Here is an 18335-nt window from a genome sequence, read left to right on the forward strand (position 1 = left end):
TAGCACGATGTCGCCAAATAAATGGCCGCACAGGTACGGGCACAATGTGCCTACGGAAATAATAGGTTCTCATCGTGTTTTATCCTTACTACAAGTCCTAACAGCAACCAATAAAATCTGAAGAATCCGCCATGTCGTGAGATACAGGGTGTATAATACGTGAGGGCAGTAATTATACCAGTGCGTTATAGCGGCTATAAACCTCCCCTGTAATCACCGCTCCGCGCTCACATTGTGCTGGATGTAGTCCCACGTGGCCTCCGCGCTCGCGTTCACCGAGTCATCCGGGTTGTAGTTCACGATCAGCTCATGAATGACAGAAGACAGTTCAGTTTTCAGCTGAAAAAGAAAAAAGACAAAAAAGTAAAGAAAAGAAAGGGACATTCCGGGCACAATAAAGGGAAATAAGTGTAAGTGTGACTGTACCATCAGGAAGGATGCGATTCTGTACGGTATCAGTCTTGGCAGGGCCAATGACATGGGGGGCACCTACCTAAACGCACTATAATCAACGTAAACCCACCCAACTAACCACCAACCGAGACATTCAACAGTTCATCCACCCGCATAATACAATATATCAAGCTGTACATTCAGCGCCAACCAACCACCAATCTACCCCGCACAGATGCAGCTAATCAGATCATCTATAGACCAACTTGACCATAATACATATACCCTAGACTTACATCTATCTACGTAATCCCATCCAACCATCTAACTAAACAACCAATTACCCATTAAATCAATCAATTATCCACTTACTACTCCACTCACCCACCCATCCAACCAGCAACCACTCCATATGCGGCTAACTATCTACTAATTAATCTACCCATCAACTTAATATCCATAGACCTATCCACATATACCCTATACTTTCACATATCTATCCATCATATACAACGATCTATCTAACCAACCAAATCACCCACCCAACAAATAATCCACTTACTGGTCCACCCATCCTCCCATCCAACCAAGTATTCACTAACTGGTCCATGCACCCAACCAAGTATTCACTAACTGGTCCATCCACTCACCCAACCAACCAAGTATTCACTAACTGGTCCATCCACTCACCCAACCAACCAAGTATTCACTAACTGGTCCATCCACTCACCCAACCAACCAAGTATTCACTACCTTGTCCATCCACCCAACCAATAATCCACTTACTGGTCCACCCACCCTCCCATCCAACCAAGTATTCACTAACTGGTCCATCCACCCATCCAACCAGCCAAGTATTCACTAACTGGTCCATGCACCCAACCAAGTATTCACTAACTGGTCCATCCACTCACCCAACCAACCAAGTATTCACTAACTGGTCCATCCACTCACCCAACCAACCAAGTATTCACTAACTGGTCCATCCACTCATCCAACCAACCAAGTATTCACTACCTTGTCCATCCACCCAACCAAGTATTCACTAACTGGTCCATCCACCCAACCAAGTATTCACTAACTGGTCCATCCACCCATCCAACCAACCAAGTATTCACTAACTTGTCCATCCACCCAACCAAGTATTCACTAACTGGTCCATCCACCCAACCAAGTATTCACTAACTTGTCCATCCACCCAACCAAGTATTCACTACCTGGTCCATCCACTCATCCAACCAAGTATTCACTAACTGGTCCATCCACTCATCCAACCAAGTACTTACTAACTGGTCCATCCAACCAACCAAGTATTCACTATCTGGTCCATCCACTCATCCAACCAAGTACTTACTAACTGGTCCATCCAACCAACCAAGTATTCACTAACTGGTCCATCCACTCATCCAACCAACCAAGTAATCACTAACTGGTCCATCCACCCATCCAATCAATTATCCACTTACTGGTCCATCCACTCAACCATCCAACCAACCAAATATCCACTTACTGGTCCATCCACTCAACCATCCAACCAACCAAATATCCACTTACTGGTCCACTCACTCACTCATCCAACCAAGTATCCACTTACTGGTCCATTCATCCAACCAATCAATTATCTACTTACTGGTCCACTCACTCATCCAACCAACCAGCCACCAATTTTTGACCCACATATGCCACTAACCATCTACTAATTAATCCACCCATCATCTAAATATCCATAGACCTACCCACACATCCCCTATATGTTCACATATCTATCCATCACATACAACCATCTATCTAACCAACCAAAACACCCACCCAACCAAATCAATAATCCACTTACTGGTCCACTCACTCATCCAACCAATCAATTATGTGCTTATTGGTGAACTCACCCACCAACTTATGCAGCTAACCGTCAAGTAATTAAACCCTCCATAACCTAAATAACTCGAGACCTACCCACACATCCCCTATACTTTCACACATCTATTGATCCCATACAATCATCTAAAAAATCAAAACCACCCAACCATTCCGGAACTCCGGAACCATATCCGCCCGTCCATCACAAACCCAACAAACCATCCATGAATCTTTCCAACCACCAGTCCGCACCCTCCGTCCATACAATCTGTGCCCCAATCCATCCACCACTATATCCTGCCATAAGCGTATTCGCCGTGCACTTACCGATTCCCTCTGCAGGTAGATCAGGACGCCGGCTGCAATCTGAGCGAGGAGGATGAGGAGCAGGAAGGAGAAATACTGGAATAAAAACAAGACTGTGAGGACGAGCGGAATTAAAGGGAACAAGTCACAGTTTACTATTCCATCGTATAATTTATGATGTGACGATCATTTATTGTTTTACTTTTTATTACTGGTGATTTCAGGGTTTCAGGCGCCTCATCCGGTGCAGGAGTCAGCATTATTTCCCTTCCAGTTCAACTTTTTACATTAAACAAGTTGGAAAGTTGCATTTTTGGATAATTTTGACTGATGCACGGAGCGCCAGCGTTAATGAATCGGGGACCGTTCTTTTTTAGTGTTTTTGTCCCTTTAATGATTCCGCATATCAATGCACTGCAGGGATAGACGCAGATGAGATCTACGCACCAGCCCCAGCAGACAGCGCACTTCATTCACAGCCCCGATGCAGCCCAGGAATCCCATAATCATCGTGACTCCGCCCACAGCGATCAGGATGTACGAGCCGATCTTCAGCGAAGACGAGGAGCCATCTGTAGAGACAAAGGTGCAATGTCACATACCGGCCACACGGGGGAGCCATAGCTCTGCTTCCAACAGATCACAAACTGTTCAATATTATCCCCCCAACACTCCCCCTGACAGGTGCCAATGTGCTCACATTATTAAAGGGGGTTTCCAGCCTTAAAATATTGATGACCCAGGGTTAGATGAACTCAACAGTCTCAGATCGGTCTCCAATGATCAGATATAAACTGTCAACAGAACAGCCCCGTGCACAGCACAGCGTCCGACATCACTACAGGACAGCCCCGTGCACTGCGCAGCGTCCGACATCACTGCAGGACAGCCCCGTGCACAGCGCAGCGTCCGACATCACTGCAGGACAGCCCCGTGCACAGCGCAGCGTCCGATATCACTGCAGGACAGCCTTATGTGAATGTGACCGGATCTATGATTGGAGCTACAGTACAGATGACTTGTCCTGAAGAATTAAACTTTCCCTTCATTGAAACTAAGAGGAGGAGGACGACACCTGATAACCAGTCCGTACCATCATCCTGCTCCACCATCTGTACAGAAGGCACACTGCAGTCAGGGGGTAATGTCCTCGATTCACCTAACCCAGACTCCTCCATCAGATAGAGCAGTGCGATCCGTCACTGCACAGAACACGTCTCCTCCAGAGTCCAGTGGTGGCGGCTTTATACCACTTCATCCAACACTCAGCATTGTGCTTGGTGATGCAAGGCTCGGCATTGTGGTTGGTGATGTACGGCTCAGCATTGTGCTTGATGTATGGCTCAGCATTGTGCTTGGTGATGTACGGCTCGGCATTGTGCTTGGTGATGTACGGCTCGGCATTGTGGTTGGTGATGTACGGCTCGGCATTGTGCTTGGTGATGTATGGCTCGGCATTGTGCTTGGTGATGTACGGCTCGGCATTGTGCTTGGTGATGTACGGCTCAGCATTGTGCTTGGTGATGTACGGCTCAGCATTGTGCTTGGTGATGTACGGCTCAGCATTGTGGTTGGTGATGTACGGCTCGGCATTGTGCTTGGTGATGTACGGCTCGGCATTGTGCTTGGTGATGTACGGCTCGGCATTGTGGTTGGTGATGTACGGCTCGGCATTGTGGTTGGTGATGTACGACTGCAGCTGCTTGACCATGAAGCTCCTGGTGGGCACAGTGCTTGTGCTGATGTTACCAGAGGAGGTCTGGACTCTGCAGTTATGGGGTCTTTTCTGCCCTCCGCTCCTCAGCACTCGGCCCCCCTCTCTGTAATGTTACGGGGTCTGCACTTCATGGCTGAGTTGCTGCGATTCCTTCCACTTCTAAATACGATCACTCACAGGTGATGGGGAAGATTCAGGAGGAGAAATGTCAGGAATGGACTTGTTACCCCGGTGGCTCCTATTACAGGACGCGCTGGTATCAGTGAGCTCCGCACCACCAGCTGTTATGCCACATGTTAGTAAAGACAGATGCCAAGGCGGGGGACTGGATGTTATACACTGGGGGGCAGCAAAGGGGCCGATAGTTATACATGATGGCAATGGGGTCGGATGTTATACACGAGGGGCAATAGGACCAAGGGCAATGGGGGCGGATGAAAAAGCGGAGTCCAGTGCCCGGGACTTTCCCCCATGTCGTGCCTCTCCACTGCCAGCAATTACTTGTTTTCTATTCTTAAAACTGTTGACTTTGGTATTTTCCTTGCGGAAGTTCATGTGACTCGTCTGTGCTGTGTCAGGACGGTTTCTGACAGTCGCTTTCCATTTGCGATCTCCAGTGGAGCAAAACCCTACAGGTCAATGATTGACAGATGGCATCCGACCAACACTTCCCGCCAGTGGGGTTTTTCCCATCACTAACTTCTGGGCATATTATGCCACATATTACACATACTACAATCACGCAGCGCCCCTCCTGTCCACAGGTTTCCAGTGGTATCGCAGCTCAGCTCCAATGGCTGCAATACCACGAACAACCTGGGGACAATGGTGGCGCTGCTGCACTTCTACCTTCTGTACAGGAAAAGTCTCTGAGCACGGCTCGGACATTACAGCTCCATCCTATAGAGGAGCACCACTTTCATTTTTCACATTTCCACAAACAATAAATGAATAAAAGATTAGTGATTGTAAATATTGCTTAATGTTTTCTTTAAAGTTGCATTTACAAGCAGAGGAAAATGGGGCTGGGCTGGGGTATGGGGAGGAAGAAACTCGGGAAGGGCTTTGTCCGGTCCAGAACACTCTGAATAAAAGACGACATTTTTTTCATTCGTGGATGAAAAATCTGCAGAAAGTAACAGGACAATATAAACAATTTAGTGGGGGGGGGGCCTCGATTGTTGAGATTTTACCTTTAAAGGGAACCTGTCACCAGTGTTTTGACTATTAAACAAAAAATATCCCCTTCTGCAGCTCCTGGGCTGCATTCTAGGAAGCTGCACCTTGTTGCTGGCCCCCCTTGCAGACCCCTAAAAAAACTTTATAAAATCTTAGTTTCCTATGCAAATGAGTTTGGTTGGCCAGATGGGCGGGTTCTAATTCGGCTCCTGTCCCCCCTCCTGCCGCTGTTCGCCGTCCCCCAGTCATGATTTAAATGGATGACGCCGTCCCCGTCATTGTCCACGCTGCTTGAGTCTCGCGCAGGCGCATTTCGCTGTGCCGAGCATAATTTCCCCTCGCGCAAGCGCCAGTGATGTAGTTGTGCTGGCGCGAGATTATGGGCGGGTACGAGGATGATGCTGGTGAGGTCATACACAGCGCCGCCCATAATCTCGCGCCTGCGCAACTACATCCCCAGCGCTCGCGCAAGCGAAACTATGCTCAGCACTTCAGCGAAATGTGCCTGCGCGAGACTCCAGCAGCGTGCACAATGGGGGCGTCGTTATCCATTTAAATCATGCCTGGGGGACAGCGAACAGCGGCAGGAGGGGGGACAGGAGCCGAATTGGAGCCTGCCCATCTGTCCAACCAAACTCATTTGCATAGGAAACGGTATGATTTTATAAAGTTCTTTTAGGGGTCTGCAACAAGGTTCACCTTCCTAGAATGCAGCTCAGGAGCTGCAGAAGGGGATATTTTTGGTTTAATAGGGAAAAAACTGGTGACAGGTTCCCTTTAATTGGTACTTTGACCTCTACGATACTCCGGATTTGGATCAGTCGCCCTCTTCTTCGAGGAGGACACGTATACAATGTATTAGAATGTTCAATAATGAAGCTTTTTTGTTTCTTTTTTAAATTCAAATTTTGTCAGTTAAGAACAACTGAAGATTCTATGGAGGAACTTACGTAAGACGGCGATGAAACTGGTTTTGTCCACCAGGATCCATATTCCGAACCCGAGGATCACGGCTCCAAGAATCTGCAAACAAGAAGTGAGATTTATGACCATGGCGTCACCCACATAGTACACATGATCCATTACTGCCTCCTTCCTGTTTGAGACTTGCAGTTGATCTCCACTTGTGACTCGCCGGATGTTGCAAACTACAACCCTCAGTAAGTCCCGGCGGCTGCAAACTACAACCCTCAGCAAGTCCTGGCGGCTGCAGACTGGTTGGATTTGACACCTTGACCTAGTTTGTACCAAAACTTGAAAACTGGGTCAATCAATGACCCAGGGATTCAGCTGTTCGAAGGGGACAATCCCTGGCTGGGAGGAAGCTTTCTGCAGCTGAAATCTCCATATAGGTTTCCATTTGCAATGGATGATATAATTCAGATATTGACCACGTCTGTAAAGCACTGTGGAATTAGTAGAGCGATATAAGTGAGTAAAATAAAAATTTGGACCTTCGTTGACCTAATTAACCAATAACGAGGAGTCACAATAGAGTCAGGAGTGCAAAGGTTAATGCCGCCCTGCTGTAACCTGGTCTGACCTGTTCAGTAAGAGGAGGAACTTGCTGAATCAACACAAAAACTTAAGTCATGAACACACAGAGGAGATCATCATCCGCAGAGAATGGAGGCGGCTTCGATAAGCGGCGCCATTAATCAGCAGTAACGTAAAGACACAGGCCGCCAATGAACCATTCACTCAGCGAGTACAAAACGTTCACCAAATCAGAGATTACAGAATCCCGAGGCACCTCCCCAAAAAGGAATGATATAGAGGAAAGGTTGGGAATCGGGAGGCTCCGACAGGCAGGTCTGGTCTACAGCCTTCAGCTCAACTACAGGTCCCAGCATGCCCTCCTCCTCAAATTACAGTCATGGCAGATGTGAGATCCCCAATTCTTAACCTAAACATGAATTGACGTCAAGATCACATATTTTGGAATTCTACACATAGTTCTATAGTGTGTGATAATAAAGCCACTAGGTGGCGCTGTTATACTGAATCTTACAGTTGTCGTCCAGGAAGGTGAATCTTCCCACACAGCGCCCTATAGTAATACAAACTGGGACTTTTTACTTGGACAATGGAATATCGGAGTATTTAGATTGTCAGCTCTGTGGCTCAGTAATCCCTACTTTTATCCGGTGGGTGTAGAGACACTGGGATGATGCCCTCGACTCTGGGGCAGACAGTGATGAGCGGCGCCTGGTGCCCCCTGGTACTCATCGGGCTGCACTTCTTCATTCTCTTCTATCTGGAGAGCAGCGTCCTGTGGACTCCCGGCCCTCACAGTTTTCTTGCTATATCCTGGGTGTAAGGGCGGCTACCAACCGTGCTGCTCCGTCTACGGCCACCATATGGCAATACGTCCTGGCCTAGAGGAAACTAAGTTTGGCATATTGGTCATGTAGCAAAGTCATAAATGAAAAGTGCAAAGGTGCAAGAGGGGAAATCATAATTCTGCTTATTTGGAAGATTTTTTGCTACAATGTATCAGTACTGATACAAGGTATTTTAGCAGCTCCTCTCACAGAGGATTGTCAGGAGCAGAATGTGAATTAAAAATATGAATCAGCCCCCCTCCCCCTATAACTAAGGACCCCTCGGCCTCAGGGCTGGAACATAGGTCCCCCATTATAGGTCTGCAAATTGTGAAAGTTTCTATTTACTGACAACAAGCAGAGATCTTAAAAAATGGTGGCAAAAGTCAGATATTTTAGAAAATTACAGAATGGATGCTGCAAACTGCAACTTTAGCCAAAGATACTTTATTCTTTTGCACGGAAAAGAGACCGGCCCCCGGCTCCCCACCCATGACCGGTGCAGCACCGCGGTTTCCAGGAATCTCGTCTTACGACGCCAATGACGGGCTCAGTGCCGTGCTAACAGACATGGGGCATAGAAAGGGTTAATGAAAATGGAGGTCTCCTCTCGAAGGAAGTCAATCATAAAAACATAAAAAAAAAAATAAAAATGATGCATTCCCTAAATTCCCAGGATGGGTCCAGCTGTCCTGTAAGAAGTACAGTTGGGGGGCCGCGGCTTCACATCTATGCTGCGCACATCCAGCAGGGCCGCCGGCCGAACCCACAGCTGCTCCATGTCTGTGCGGCAGGAATGTCCAAACAGCTGCACGCAGCGCCGCGCTTAACCCTTCGCTGCTCCACAATGGACCCCGCTCTACTGCAGTTTGCGACTTTCCAGTTGTTGCAAAACTCCGGCCGAAACTTTGATACATTTCAGCCCAGATTCATTATTGCATTTGCAACTTTTTTTTCTCTCTACTCTGGTGTTTTTTGTCTTTTTTATTTGTCCCAAATTCTCTTTATTTCCTATGTGTTCCCCCTTTTTCTTACACTCAATATTTTAGGTTTTCCAAAATTTTGTGGCCGATTCATGAACTGCAACTTGGGGAAAGGGGGAGAAACTTTTGAAAAAAAGTTGCAAAAGGTTTGCTCCTTTCTCCAAAGTTTTTTTGTTTGTTACATCTTGCAAAAATTCTATTAAAATCCTGCTTGCAATTCAGAATGTGCACGTTTTAGCTACAAAAAAAACGCAAAACAGGTTAAAAGACAAAAATTAGGCGCATTTTTCACTTTTTTTTTTTTTAACGGCTTACACCATTTTGAAGAATTTTGCACAAAAAAAAACACATCCAAAAATCGTACCATCAATGAAAGTCACAGGATAAGGAAACAAAACCCCAAAACATAAGTGATGAATAGGGCCTTTTTTTGTTAGGGTTCGTCACCATTTTCAAGACCTCCGCTTGTTGCCAGAGTAAAATCCGCACAGACCCCCATGCTTCTCACCGCCGAGGGTTTGATAGGATTGTATCCAATCTGTTCTGATTCTCGGGGCTGATACATTGTTGCAAACATGGCAGGAGACAGATATTTACTCCCCCGATACCAGGGAGGCAGCGCGCGGGTTATCAGTTTATATATGGCCTCCACTTCTCCACCGGGCACAGTGCCAGGGTGCAGTCTGCCAGATTTGGGTTACAGCGCCCCCCGGTGGTTGCACTGTTACAGCTCATTTTCGGCACAGACGCAGAGATGCCACATAAACAGATTATTTTGTAAATATACAGGGTGATGTTTAGAAACCGGAAGCTTCATCTCTTCCTCATTCTGTGCAGACACACGGCTCCATCATCAGGGGGGAAACGGCCGCAGCTTCCGACTGCAATTCACCCACACCGGCCGCACTGATCACAGGAGGAGCTATATTAGTAATAGAGAGAATGTGCTGCTCATCCTGAGCCACCTGCTGCACGGATAGAATGCTAGAACTACAGTAAATGCTGACAGCAATGACAGCGGAGCTGAAGAAAATAGTACAGATCCAACGAGCACTAAAAGGAACCTGTAGGAGGAAGTGTGGAGCGTTCCCCGGGTCAAGATACAGTAATAAAGCCGCACAATTCACAGGGAAGAAGAAAAACCTTAATGAGGAAACAATTTGCTGCAAAATTACGGAGTCCAGGGGAAAAGAACACTGCAGCAAAGCATCAGCTGTGAACAGTAACTCTCCTTATACTCCTAACAATAAAAAAGGTCACTGCAGAAACAGCGCCACCCCTGTCCACAGGCGGAGTCTGGTATTACAGCTCAGTCCTCATTACTACATATAAGCTGGGCACAAAAGTGGCAGGAGATCCAGCGTCGTCATCCTGTACTCCCAGTGTCAGGGTCATTATACCGTACCCCCAGGGTCAGGGTCATTATACCATACCCCCAGGGTCAGGGTCATTATACTGTACCCCCAGGGTCAGGGTCATTATACCGTTCCCCCAGGGTCAGGGTCATTATACCGTACCCCCAGGGTCAGGGTCATTATACCGTAGGGTCAGGGTCATTATCCCGTACCCCCAGTGTCATTATCCCGTACCTCCAGTGTCATTATCCTGTACCCCCAGGGTCATTATCCTATACCCACAGTGTCAGGGTCATTATCCTATACCCACAGTGTCAGGGTCATTATCCTATACCCACAGTGTTAGGGTCAATATCCTATACCCCCAGTGTGTATATATGCCCCGGTCATGGCGGGCACTGTTCTATGCACAGTATGGCGCCTCCGCACAATGTTGATTGCTTGGACTTGTTGAATCCACAGGACATGACTACAAACTTGGAAAATCAAAAAGGAATAAAAAAAAACAATAGGTGAGATAACAGCGGGGTCTGATCAGCTGCAGGGAAACCGGGGAAGATAAAGCCACACAATAACTCTGCGACCTCTGCGAGGTCACCCATCACATGTACCGGGTCACCGAGGGGAAAACCACATTATCAGAGGGAAGAACCAAGCGTGTTATTGCTCTCTGTTATCAGTCATTTCAGGCCAGCACTATATTTGTCACATGAATGATACTAGCAGGAGATGATCTGAGGGTTATGGCCGCATTGTACTTACGAAGAACAGAAGGTTAAATAAGAACAGGAAGTATTTGATCACTTTCATGCAGCCTCCACTCGCCATTTTCACTTTCTTTTAGAATCTGTGAAAAGAAAAGAAAAAAAAGACAGAAGGGTTAATAATCTTAGATTCATAAAACCCAAAGTCATTTGTTTGTTCTTCATGAATTTGAGGACTACAGCAACCTTGGCTTTCCAACGGCCCCAGACCCCCCCGACGGCCCCAGACCCAGAACCCCCCCCCCCCCGACGGCCCCAGACCCAGACCTTGATGGCTCATCCAGAGACATTAAAGCCCAGGCCAGCCACAGACTTTCCAGCCATATACACTTTATCTACATTGATACATTGCAACAAACTATCAAAAACAGGAAGATGATTTGCACTATTTACATATGGAGCTCACAGAGGATTTGCTTTAAAGTGACAGCACATCGTTAATTACACATCTCAAGCGTTTGTTAGTACTAATTTCGGTGTTGACCGCGTTGTCAGCCGCGCCGTCCATCATTAGCGTTTTCTTGCATTGCTCCTTGCTGCTGGCGCCTATAATGCTCCAGTCTGCAGTATAGCGGCCAGGAAAGGGTTACTCCTCTGCTGATGCTCCCAGGCCCGTGGCTCTTGTATAATGGGCCTATAATACAGGGCCTGTAGTGTCACCTGCAGAACAAGCCCAGGCACCGCACAGCCCGGGGATCGGGCGGCTCTCTCCGGATTTTCTTTACGCCCTATTTTAACACCCAGATTTCAACAGTAACAAAAATCTCATCTTGGGTGTAAACAAAAGACAAAGCAAATGGGACAATAGCACAAATCCTCAGAACTACAGCAGGCGACCCGGACTGAGGACTCCCTGCCTGCGCCCTGCGATAACAGAGCACCAGATACATCTGGGGTCCCCATCGCTCCCGGACACATCTGGGGGTGCCCACCGCTCCCGGACACATCTGGGGAGCCCATCGCTCCCGAAGACATCTAGCGTGCCCATCGCTCCTGAATACTTTTGGGGACACACATGGGTCACTTTGCCCCTGATGCCACCACTGGACTTTTGGGGACACAAATGGGTCGCTTTACTCCTGATGCCACCGCTGGACTTTCGGGGACGTCTCCATTGATCCGAGATACATTTGGGGTCTCTGTTGATCCCGGATACATTTGGGGGTCCCCATTGATCTGGGATACATTTGGGGATCCCCATTGATCTGGGATACATTTGGGGATCCCCATTGAACCGGGATACATTTGGGGATCCCCATTGATCTGGGATACATTTGGGGATCCCCATTGATCTGGGATACATTTGGGGATCCCCATTGATCAGGGATACATTTGGGGTCCCCTTACCAGCAGGACCCATTTGCTGTGTGATGCTTTGAAGCCTTCTTTGTCCTCACGTCTTCGAGGACTGGCATGATTCAGTGATATTTGGAGTCTCAGTCCCACCCAGGACCCCCGGCCAAGGCTTCTTTGTATACAGGGCTGCCTAGAGGGGGGACCTGTCCATTGTCATTAGAGGCATTGTATCACACGCGGGCTAGGAGATGGCGTACAATGAGGCCTCTGTGTTCCCTAAATACGAGGAGCACTCCTCCTGTCCCCTGCACCGGCATTAATGAACGAGCCACGGGGGCTACCAACAAAAGCCGCACAAGAGCCCAGTCTGGCAGCTGCAGGTCCGCGCTCTCCTTTATGTCTCTGCTCCTTTCATATCTATGGAAATGAACTTCACCGAAGCCTCGTTCCCAGGGGCGCAGACGACGGGCACATTACAAATGGGCAGACACAAAGCCCGGCATCGAGTAAAGGCAAATAATCTGATTGTCACACGTCACAGATAAGAGCATATGGCGGCAGGAGACGGGCGACTCTGCCCCTATACCGGGACTTAGGGTGAAAGGTCACTGCCTGGTTAATACCCAATGTCATGGTAATTTCTACACTATTATAATGCAGCTGTGGACGACACTTCATTCCAGAGCTGCGATCATATGGCAGCACTCACTCACCTCAGATGACCTCCGGAGGTCATCAGGACATCCTTGTTCAAATGGTCTTTTTGGAGAAAGTGTCATCACAAAACTCCATATAAAACTTTTCCTGGGGGAGGAATTCATTGCTTTGCACGATTTCTGTCAATTACAGCGCCCCCCCCTGTCTACAGGTCGTTCGTGGTATTACACCTCAACCACATTTGCGTTAACAGAACACAAAGTTGTGTGCGCCCCTTTAAGAACTTGTGAAAGATAAGACTGCACCCAATAAAGATTCTGCAGAACATTCCTCAGCGATCCCAGCACCAAACATCCGAGAATAAAACTGGAAATCTGCACTTTTCTTGGGCAAATTTACAAAAACAAGATAAAGCGGCGCCTTGTGTCTGCAGACGCCAATTTCTATAAATCACACGAAGAGGGAATTTTTCAGATCCGCTGCAAAACATTTACAGCAAAGCTTAAAATTACTTTTGGGACTTTTCCGGACCGCTGAATGGTCGTTTTGCCTCCTCCTTCTGTACAGTAGCCCCCCGCCCAGTGCCAGATTGGTGCGCTACTGACGTGCAGCCCGATACCCCCATTGTAGAGGACATTTTCCCCCAGATTGTCAGGAGTGCCGAAAAGTAGCGCAGAGATGCCACGACCACGACCCTGGCATTCTCCAGCTGCAGAAACAATCCCGTTTTTCAGTGTATGTCCCTTTAATAACCAGCGGAGGCATCGGGGGGGCAAAGTGACCCAAGTTTGTCCCCAAAAGTCCAGTGGTGGCATCAGCGGCAAAGTGACCCCTATGTGTCCTCAAAAGTCCTGCCATGGCATCAGGGGCAAAGTGACCCATGTGTGTTCCCAAAAGTCTAGGGGTGGCATCGGGGCACAGAGAACCCTTTGTGTCCCCGAAAGTCCAGCAGTGCCTTCAGAAGCAACGTGACCCCTGTGTGTCCCTAAAAGTCCAGAAGTGGCATCTGTGCTAGAGGTAGCATCAGGTGCAAAGTAACCCATGTGTGTCCACAAAAGTCCAGAGGTAGTATCAGGGGCAAAGTGCCCAAAGTGTGTACCCGAAAGTCCAGGGGTGGCATCAAGGGCAAAGTGACCAAAGTGTCCCCCCCAAAAGTCCAGAAGTGGCATCATGGGCAAAGTGAGCCATGTATGGCCACAAAAGTCCAGGGGTGGCATCAGGGGAAAAGTGACCCATGTGTGTCCCCAAATGTCCAGGGGTGGCATCAGAGGCGAAGTGACCCCAGAGGTGGCATCAGGGGTAAAGTGACCCATATGTTTCCCCAAAAGTCCATTTGTGGCTTAATGGAAGAAGTCAATGGATAAAGGAGCAATAGTAGTTGTTATAAGGGGGAGTAAGGGTCCCCCAATTGTCAAAGCAGGACCCCCTATAATTATAGCTTAGAGGCCGCTAAGGATACACACAGCGGGTATTTTTGGCAGACTGAGTGGTTTTGAGGCAAAGTAATTAAACCTATAAAAAGTTTCTGGTACAAACTCCAACACACGGAGGAGTCTAGAAACTAACTATTTAAAGGGCCATACACACCTTTAGCCGAATATTGAGACATAATGTGACAGGACACCACAGCCTCCAACACAACAGCCTGTCCCAATGCAATAGAGCCGCTCAGCTAAGTGGTTGGATGGAATGTCCAGAGACAAACTTGCTGACTGTTTCCAATAAGAAAGAGTAGAAATGTCCAAGAAGATACTCCAGTCCGGTTATTCCCACTACATGATGCATAGAGGGAGTACAGAAGACCCCTGCTCACGTTTCGCCCATTGACAAGCAATGATGGGAGATGTAGTCCAAGCAAAATACCAATTTTGTGTCCCACAAGTCATGGAAGGATCTGGACCGAGGCCAAAACTAATACAAGAACATGAGGCCAGAATAACTTACAGGTTTGAAGCCGCCCCTTCTCAAAGAACACGAGCCCAAAAATATATACAAATTAAATATTCATGTTACTGTTCCTTTAAATGAGGACTGACAGCTCTAGATGGCGGTGTCATTAGCCAGCAGATAAATATTTACCATCTTCCATAAAAAAACACATGATCAGCCAATGTGACTGCGGCGTCTGTGTGCGAAGGAAGCGAGAGCGGGGAACCGGAGCGGTGGCCAACGTGCGAACAGACGCAGCTTTGTGGAGGGAGACCCAGAGCACCGAGCGTTTCATGGCCCCCATAGTCCAGCACCCAGCGGGGGAGACGACCATGGCTGCTCCAAGCCTCCGCATACTCCAGAGCAGCCAACGATCCTTTCACCTCAATGACGGCGCCACCTCTGGTTCAAGGTGAGAAGACCCCTTTAAGAAGTCATCGGAGGGCGCGCTCGGTCACCGGAGCAGTTCTGATTTTCTCCTGCAGTCTTTATATATGAGATAAGAGAAGGTTCTTTAAGAAATTAAAGTGCACTGTGCCCCCCCTCCACAAACCACAGGTGGCTATAACGGGGACAACCATGAAGTGCTTGAGAAAAGGCAAGTGCAGCCCAAAAGGACAATGTGAATAAAAACAACATCTATGGCATGCATGCTGATGGTTTCCACATAGTAGAAGATATAAAAGTAAAAGAAAACAACCAAAGAACGTTAACGGCATCATATACTTGTGATGAAACGTCAAGGTGGGGCAACACTTTGTAGCCAAACTGGACTATGTGGCTCCGCTGACTATTTAAGTGTATGGATCAATGCAACAAGTGTAATTTCCCCTTATTATCTATGATTATCTCATCTGAACAGATATTAATATGAAGGACGCACCCATTATTTATCCCCTGTACATGCAAACGACAGAAGCAAACTGGGCGTCCACCTTCCTCAGCGGCTCCTGTGTGATGAAGGTTACCAACCCACATACAGTCATGTAGGACCCCCGCGACGCGGGACAAAGAGTAAGGACCCCCACGCGGGACAAAGAGTAAGGACCCCCACGCGGGACAAAGAGTAAGGACCCCCACGCGGGACAAAGAGTAAGGACCCCCACGCGGGACAAAGAGTAAGGACCCCCACGCGGGACAAAGAGTAAGGACCCCCACGCGGGACAAAGAGTAAGGACCCCCACGCGGGACAAAGAGTAAGGACCCCCACGCGGGACAAAGAGTAAGGGCCCCCACGCGGGACAAAGAGTAAGGGCCCCCACGCGGGGCAAAGAGTAAGGGCCCCCACGCGGGGCAAAGAGTAAGGGCCCCCACGCGGGGCAAAGAGTAAGGGCCCCCACGCGGGACAAAGAGTAAGGACCCCCACGCGGGACAAAGAGTAAGGACCCCCACGCGGGACAAAGAGTAAGGACCCCCACGCGGGACAAAGAGTAAGGACCCCCACGCGGGACAAAGAGTAAGGACCCCCACGCGGGACAAAGAGTAAGGACCCCCACGCGGGACAAAGAGTAAGGACCCCCACGCGGGACAAAGAGTAAGGACCCCCACGCGGGACAAAGAGTAAGGACCCCCACGCGGGACAAAGAGTAAGGACCCCCACGCGGGACAAAGAGTAAGGACCCCCACGCGGGACAAAGAGTAAGGACCCCCACGCGGGACAAAGAGTAAGGACCCCCACGCGGGACAAAGAGTAAGGACCCCCACGCGGGACAAAGAGTAAGGACCCCCACGCGGGACAAAGAGTAAGGACCCCCACGCGGGACAAAGAGTAAGGACCCCCACGCGGGACAAAGAGTAAGGACCCCCACGCGGGACAAAGAGTAAGGACCCCCACGCGGGACAAAGAGTAAGACCCCCACGCGGGACAAAGAGTAAGACCCCCACGCGGGCTGCTGTGCAGGACTTAAAAAGCAAATATAAAGTCTCATCTGCATTTGCTGCGCAGTTGAATAAAAGCTATTGTTCTCTGTTATCAACCATTTTAGGCAGTACTCTTTAATGCAAACGCTAAAATGCTTGTAGGGGGGAGTCCATAGGACATATGTTGACAGAGTGGGGGCAATATTACTATACACACGACTAATCCACGCAATCTGCTTTCCAAATTTGCAATGAATAAATTCCTCAAATTTCACAATTTCCACAATTCTCATAAATGAGCCTGAAGATTGTTGAGAAATAAAATAAAAAAAAATAAAAAAAATACATCCAAATATTTTATCACTTTCAATCATTTGAAAAAAAGTTCAGTTCCGATTAATAAGACCAATGGGCCTATAGGGGGCACTAATAAGAAATCAGCATCGCTCAGAGGGGATCGTCCAAGATTAGAAAACGGACCCTCCTTCCCCAGGAATCAGCGTCACTGGTGCTACCAAGGACAGCTCTGCCCTGTGCAAAGCAATAAGGCTGCAATACAAGACACGGCCACAAGGGTGGCGCTGCTTCTGATCTCATATAACCGCTATAAAATGAATTTTAATATGTACAAGTGTAATTTACAATCTTGGATGGAGACCTGCTGTAATAGCGGGGACTCCGCAGGTGCATCCGGGAGGGGGCTTCCTATAGTTCGGGTCAGTTCAGGGGGTGGTGGAAGCATTTTGCAAATCAGCTCTTCACAGAATCACAGCAGAATTCAGAAATCAAATACTCTGGCATGAAAAACACAAAGCCCATCCCCTCCTGGTATCCGTCATTAATGTGAAGCCTTTGTCCCGTATTCGTGGGCCCCATATAATCATCTCTGCTTGAAACAATGTTTGGAAACAATGTAACAAGTGTTTCCCCACAGCACCCCCAGAGGAGAAATGCGGTATTACACATCTCCGTGAAATCAGTTCCACTGTGTGAACCATGGATGTGCCGGATCCTCCGGGGAAGAAGATGCTCGTTACAGCTGATCTCTGCTCTGGATATAGTCAAGGGATCAGTTTCTAATAATAATACACCAGATGGCCCCTAACACTAGGGCTACCAAGGGTAAAGGGGTACTGAAACCATAAATCAGAAATTGAATTTAATGGAAAGCAAATAATAAAAACGTAAATGAGATCATGAATAAAAGACATGGATCAAAATTAGAGAACGCTTTTAGATCCCTGCAAGTTATTGGTGTTCATCTACACCTGGTGCTAATTTCTTTACTTATCTGACAACCCTATGTAACTGGCTCCTAACTTTCCAGTTTGCACTGACCAAAGTGACTGAAACCCTCCAGCAGCAGGTTGTCCAGATGCAGGCCAAAGAGGTGACGAAGTGACTGAAATCCTCTAGCAGCAGGTTGTCCAGCTGATGGCCAAAGGGGTGACCCTAATCAGCCATAGCAAGAGAAGTTGGTCGTTCCAAGTCTGTGATTTTGAGGATATTGCATCTTTACAACATCACAAACTCTTTCAAGTGCTCCAAAAAGGCTGGTCAGCCTCGAAAGACAAGTGCAAAAGAAGACAGGATAATGTGGCAAATCTCCATGGGTAATAGTTTCCACACTGCAGCTGGAATTGCTCGCCAGTTCAGCACTGAACAGGGTAAGGATCTGTCTCGTCATACAGTGCCACGACGTTTAAGGGCATTTG

At 48.1% G+C, this 18335-nt stretch overlaps 1 protein-coding gene across 1 annotated transcript in view; it reads right to left on the bottom strand.

Annotated features, from left to right (window-relative positions):
- Positions 1 to 213: 213 nt before the first annotated feature.
- The window catches only part of CD82 (CD82 molecule), a 40111-nt gene continuing 21989 nt past the window's right edge, over positions 214 to 18335 (bottom strand). Inside the window, exons 3-7 of the mRNA XM_075325350.1 lie at positions 10877 to 10961; positions 6403 to 6475; positions 3004 to 3128; positions 2578 to 2652; positions 214 to 339 (exon numbers count right to left, since the gene is read on the bottom strand). Of these exons, the coding sequence (XP_075181465.1) occupies positions 214 to 339; positions 2578 to 2652; positions 3004 to 3128; positions 6403 to 6475; positions 10877 to 10942 (465 nt within the window). The 5' untranslated portion in view covers positions 10943 to 10961. The remainder of the gene's footprint in view (positions 340 to 2577; positions 2653 to 3003; positions 3129 to 6402; positions 6476 to 10876; positions 10962 to 18335) is intronic.

Source organism: Anomaloglossus baeobatrachus, chromosome 10, assembly GCF_048569485.1.
Source record: "Anomaloglossus baeobatrachus isolate aAnoBae1 chromosome 10, aAnoBae1.hap1, whole genome shotgun sequence".
Lineage (NCBI taxonomy): Eukaryota > Metazoa > Chordata > Amphibia > Anura > Aromobatidae > Anomaloglossus > Anomaloglossus baeobatrachus.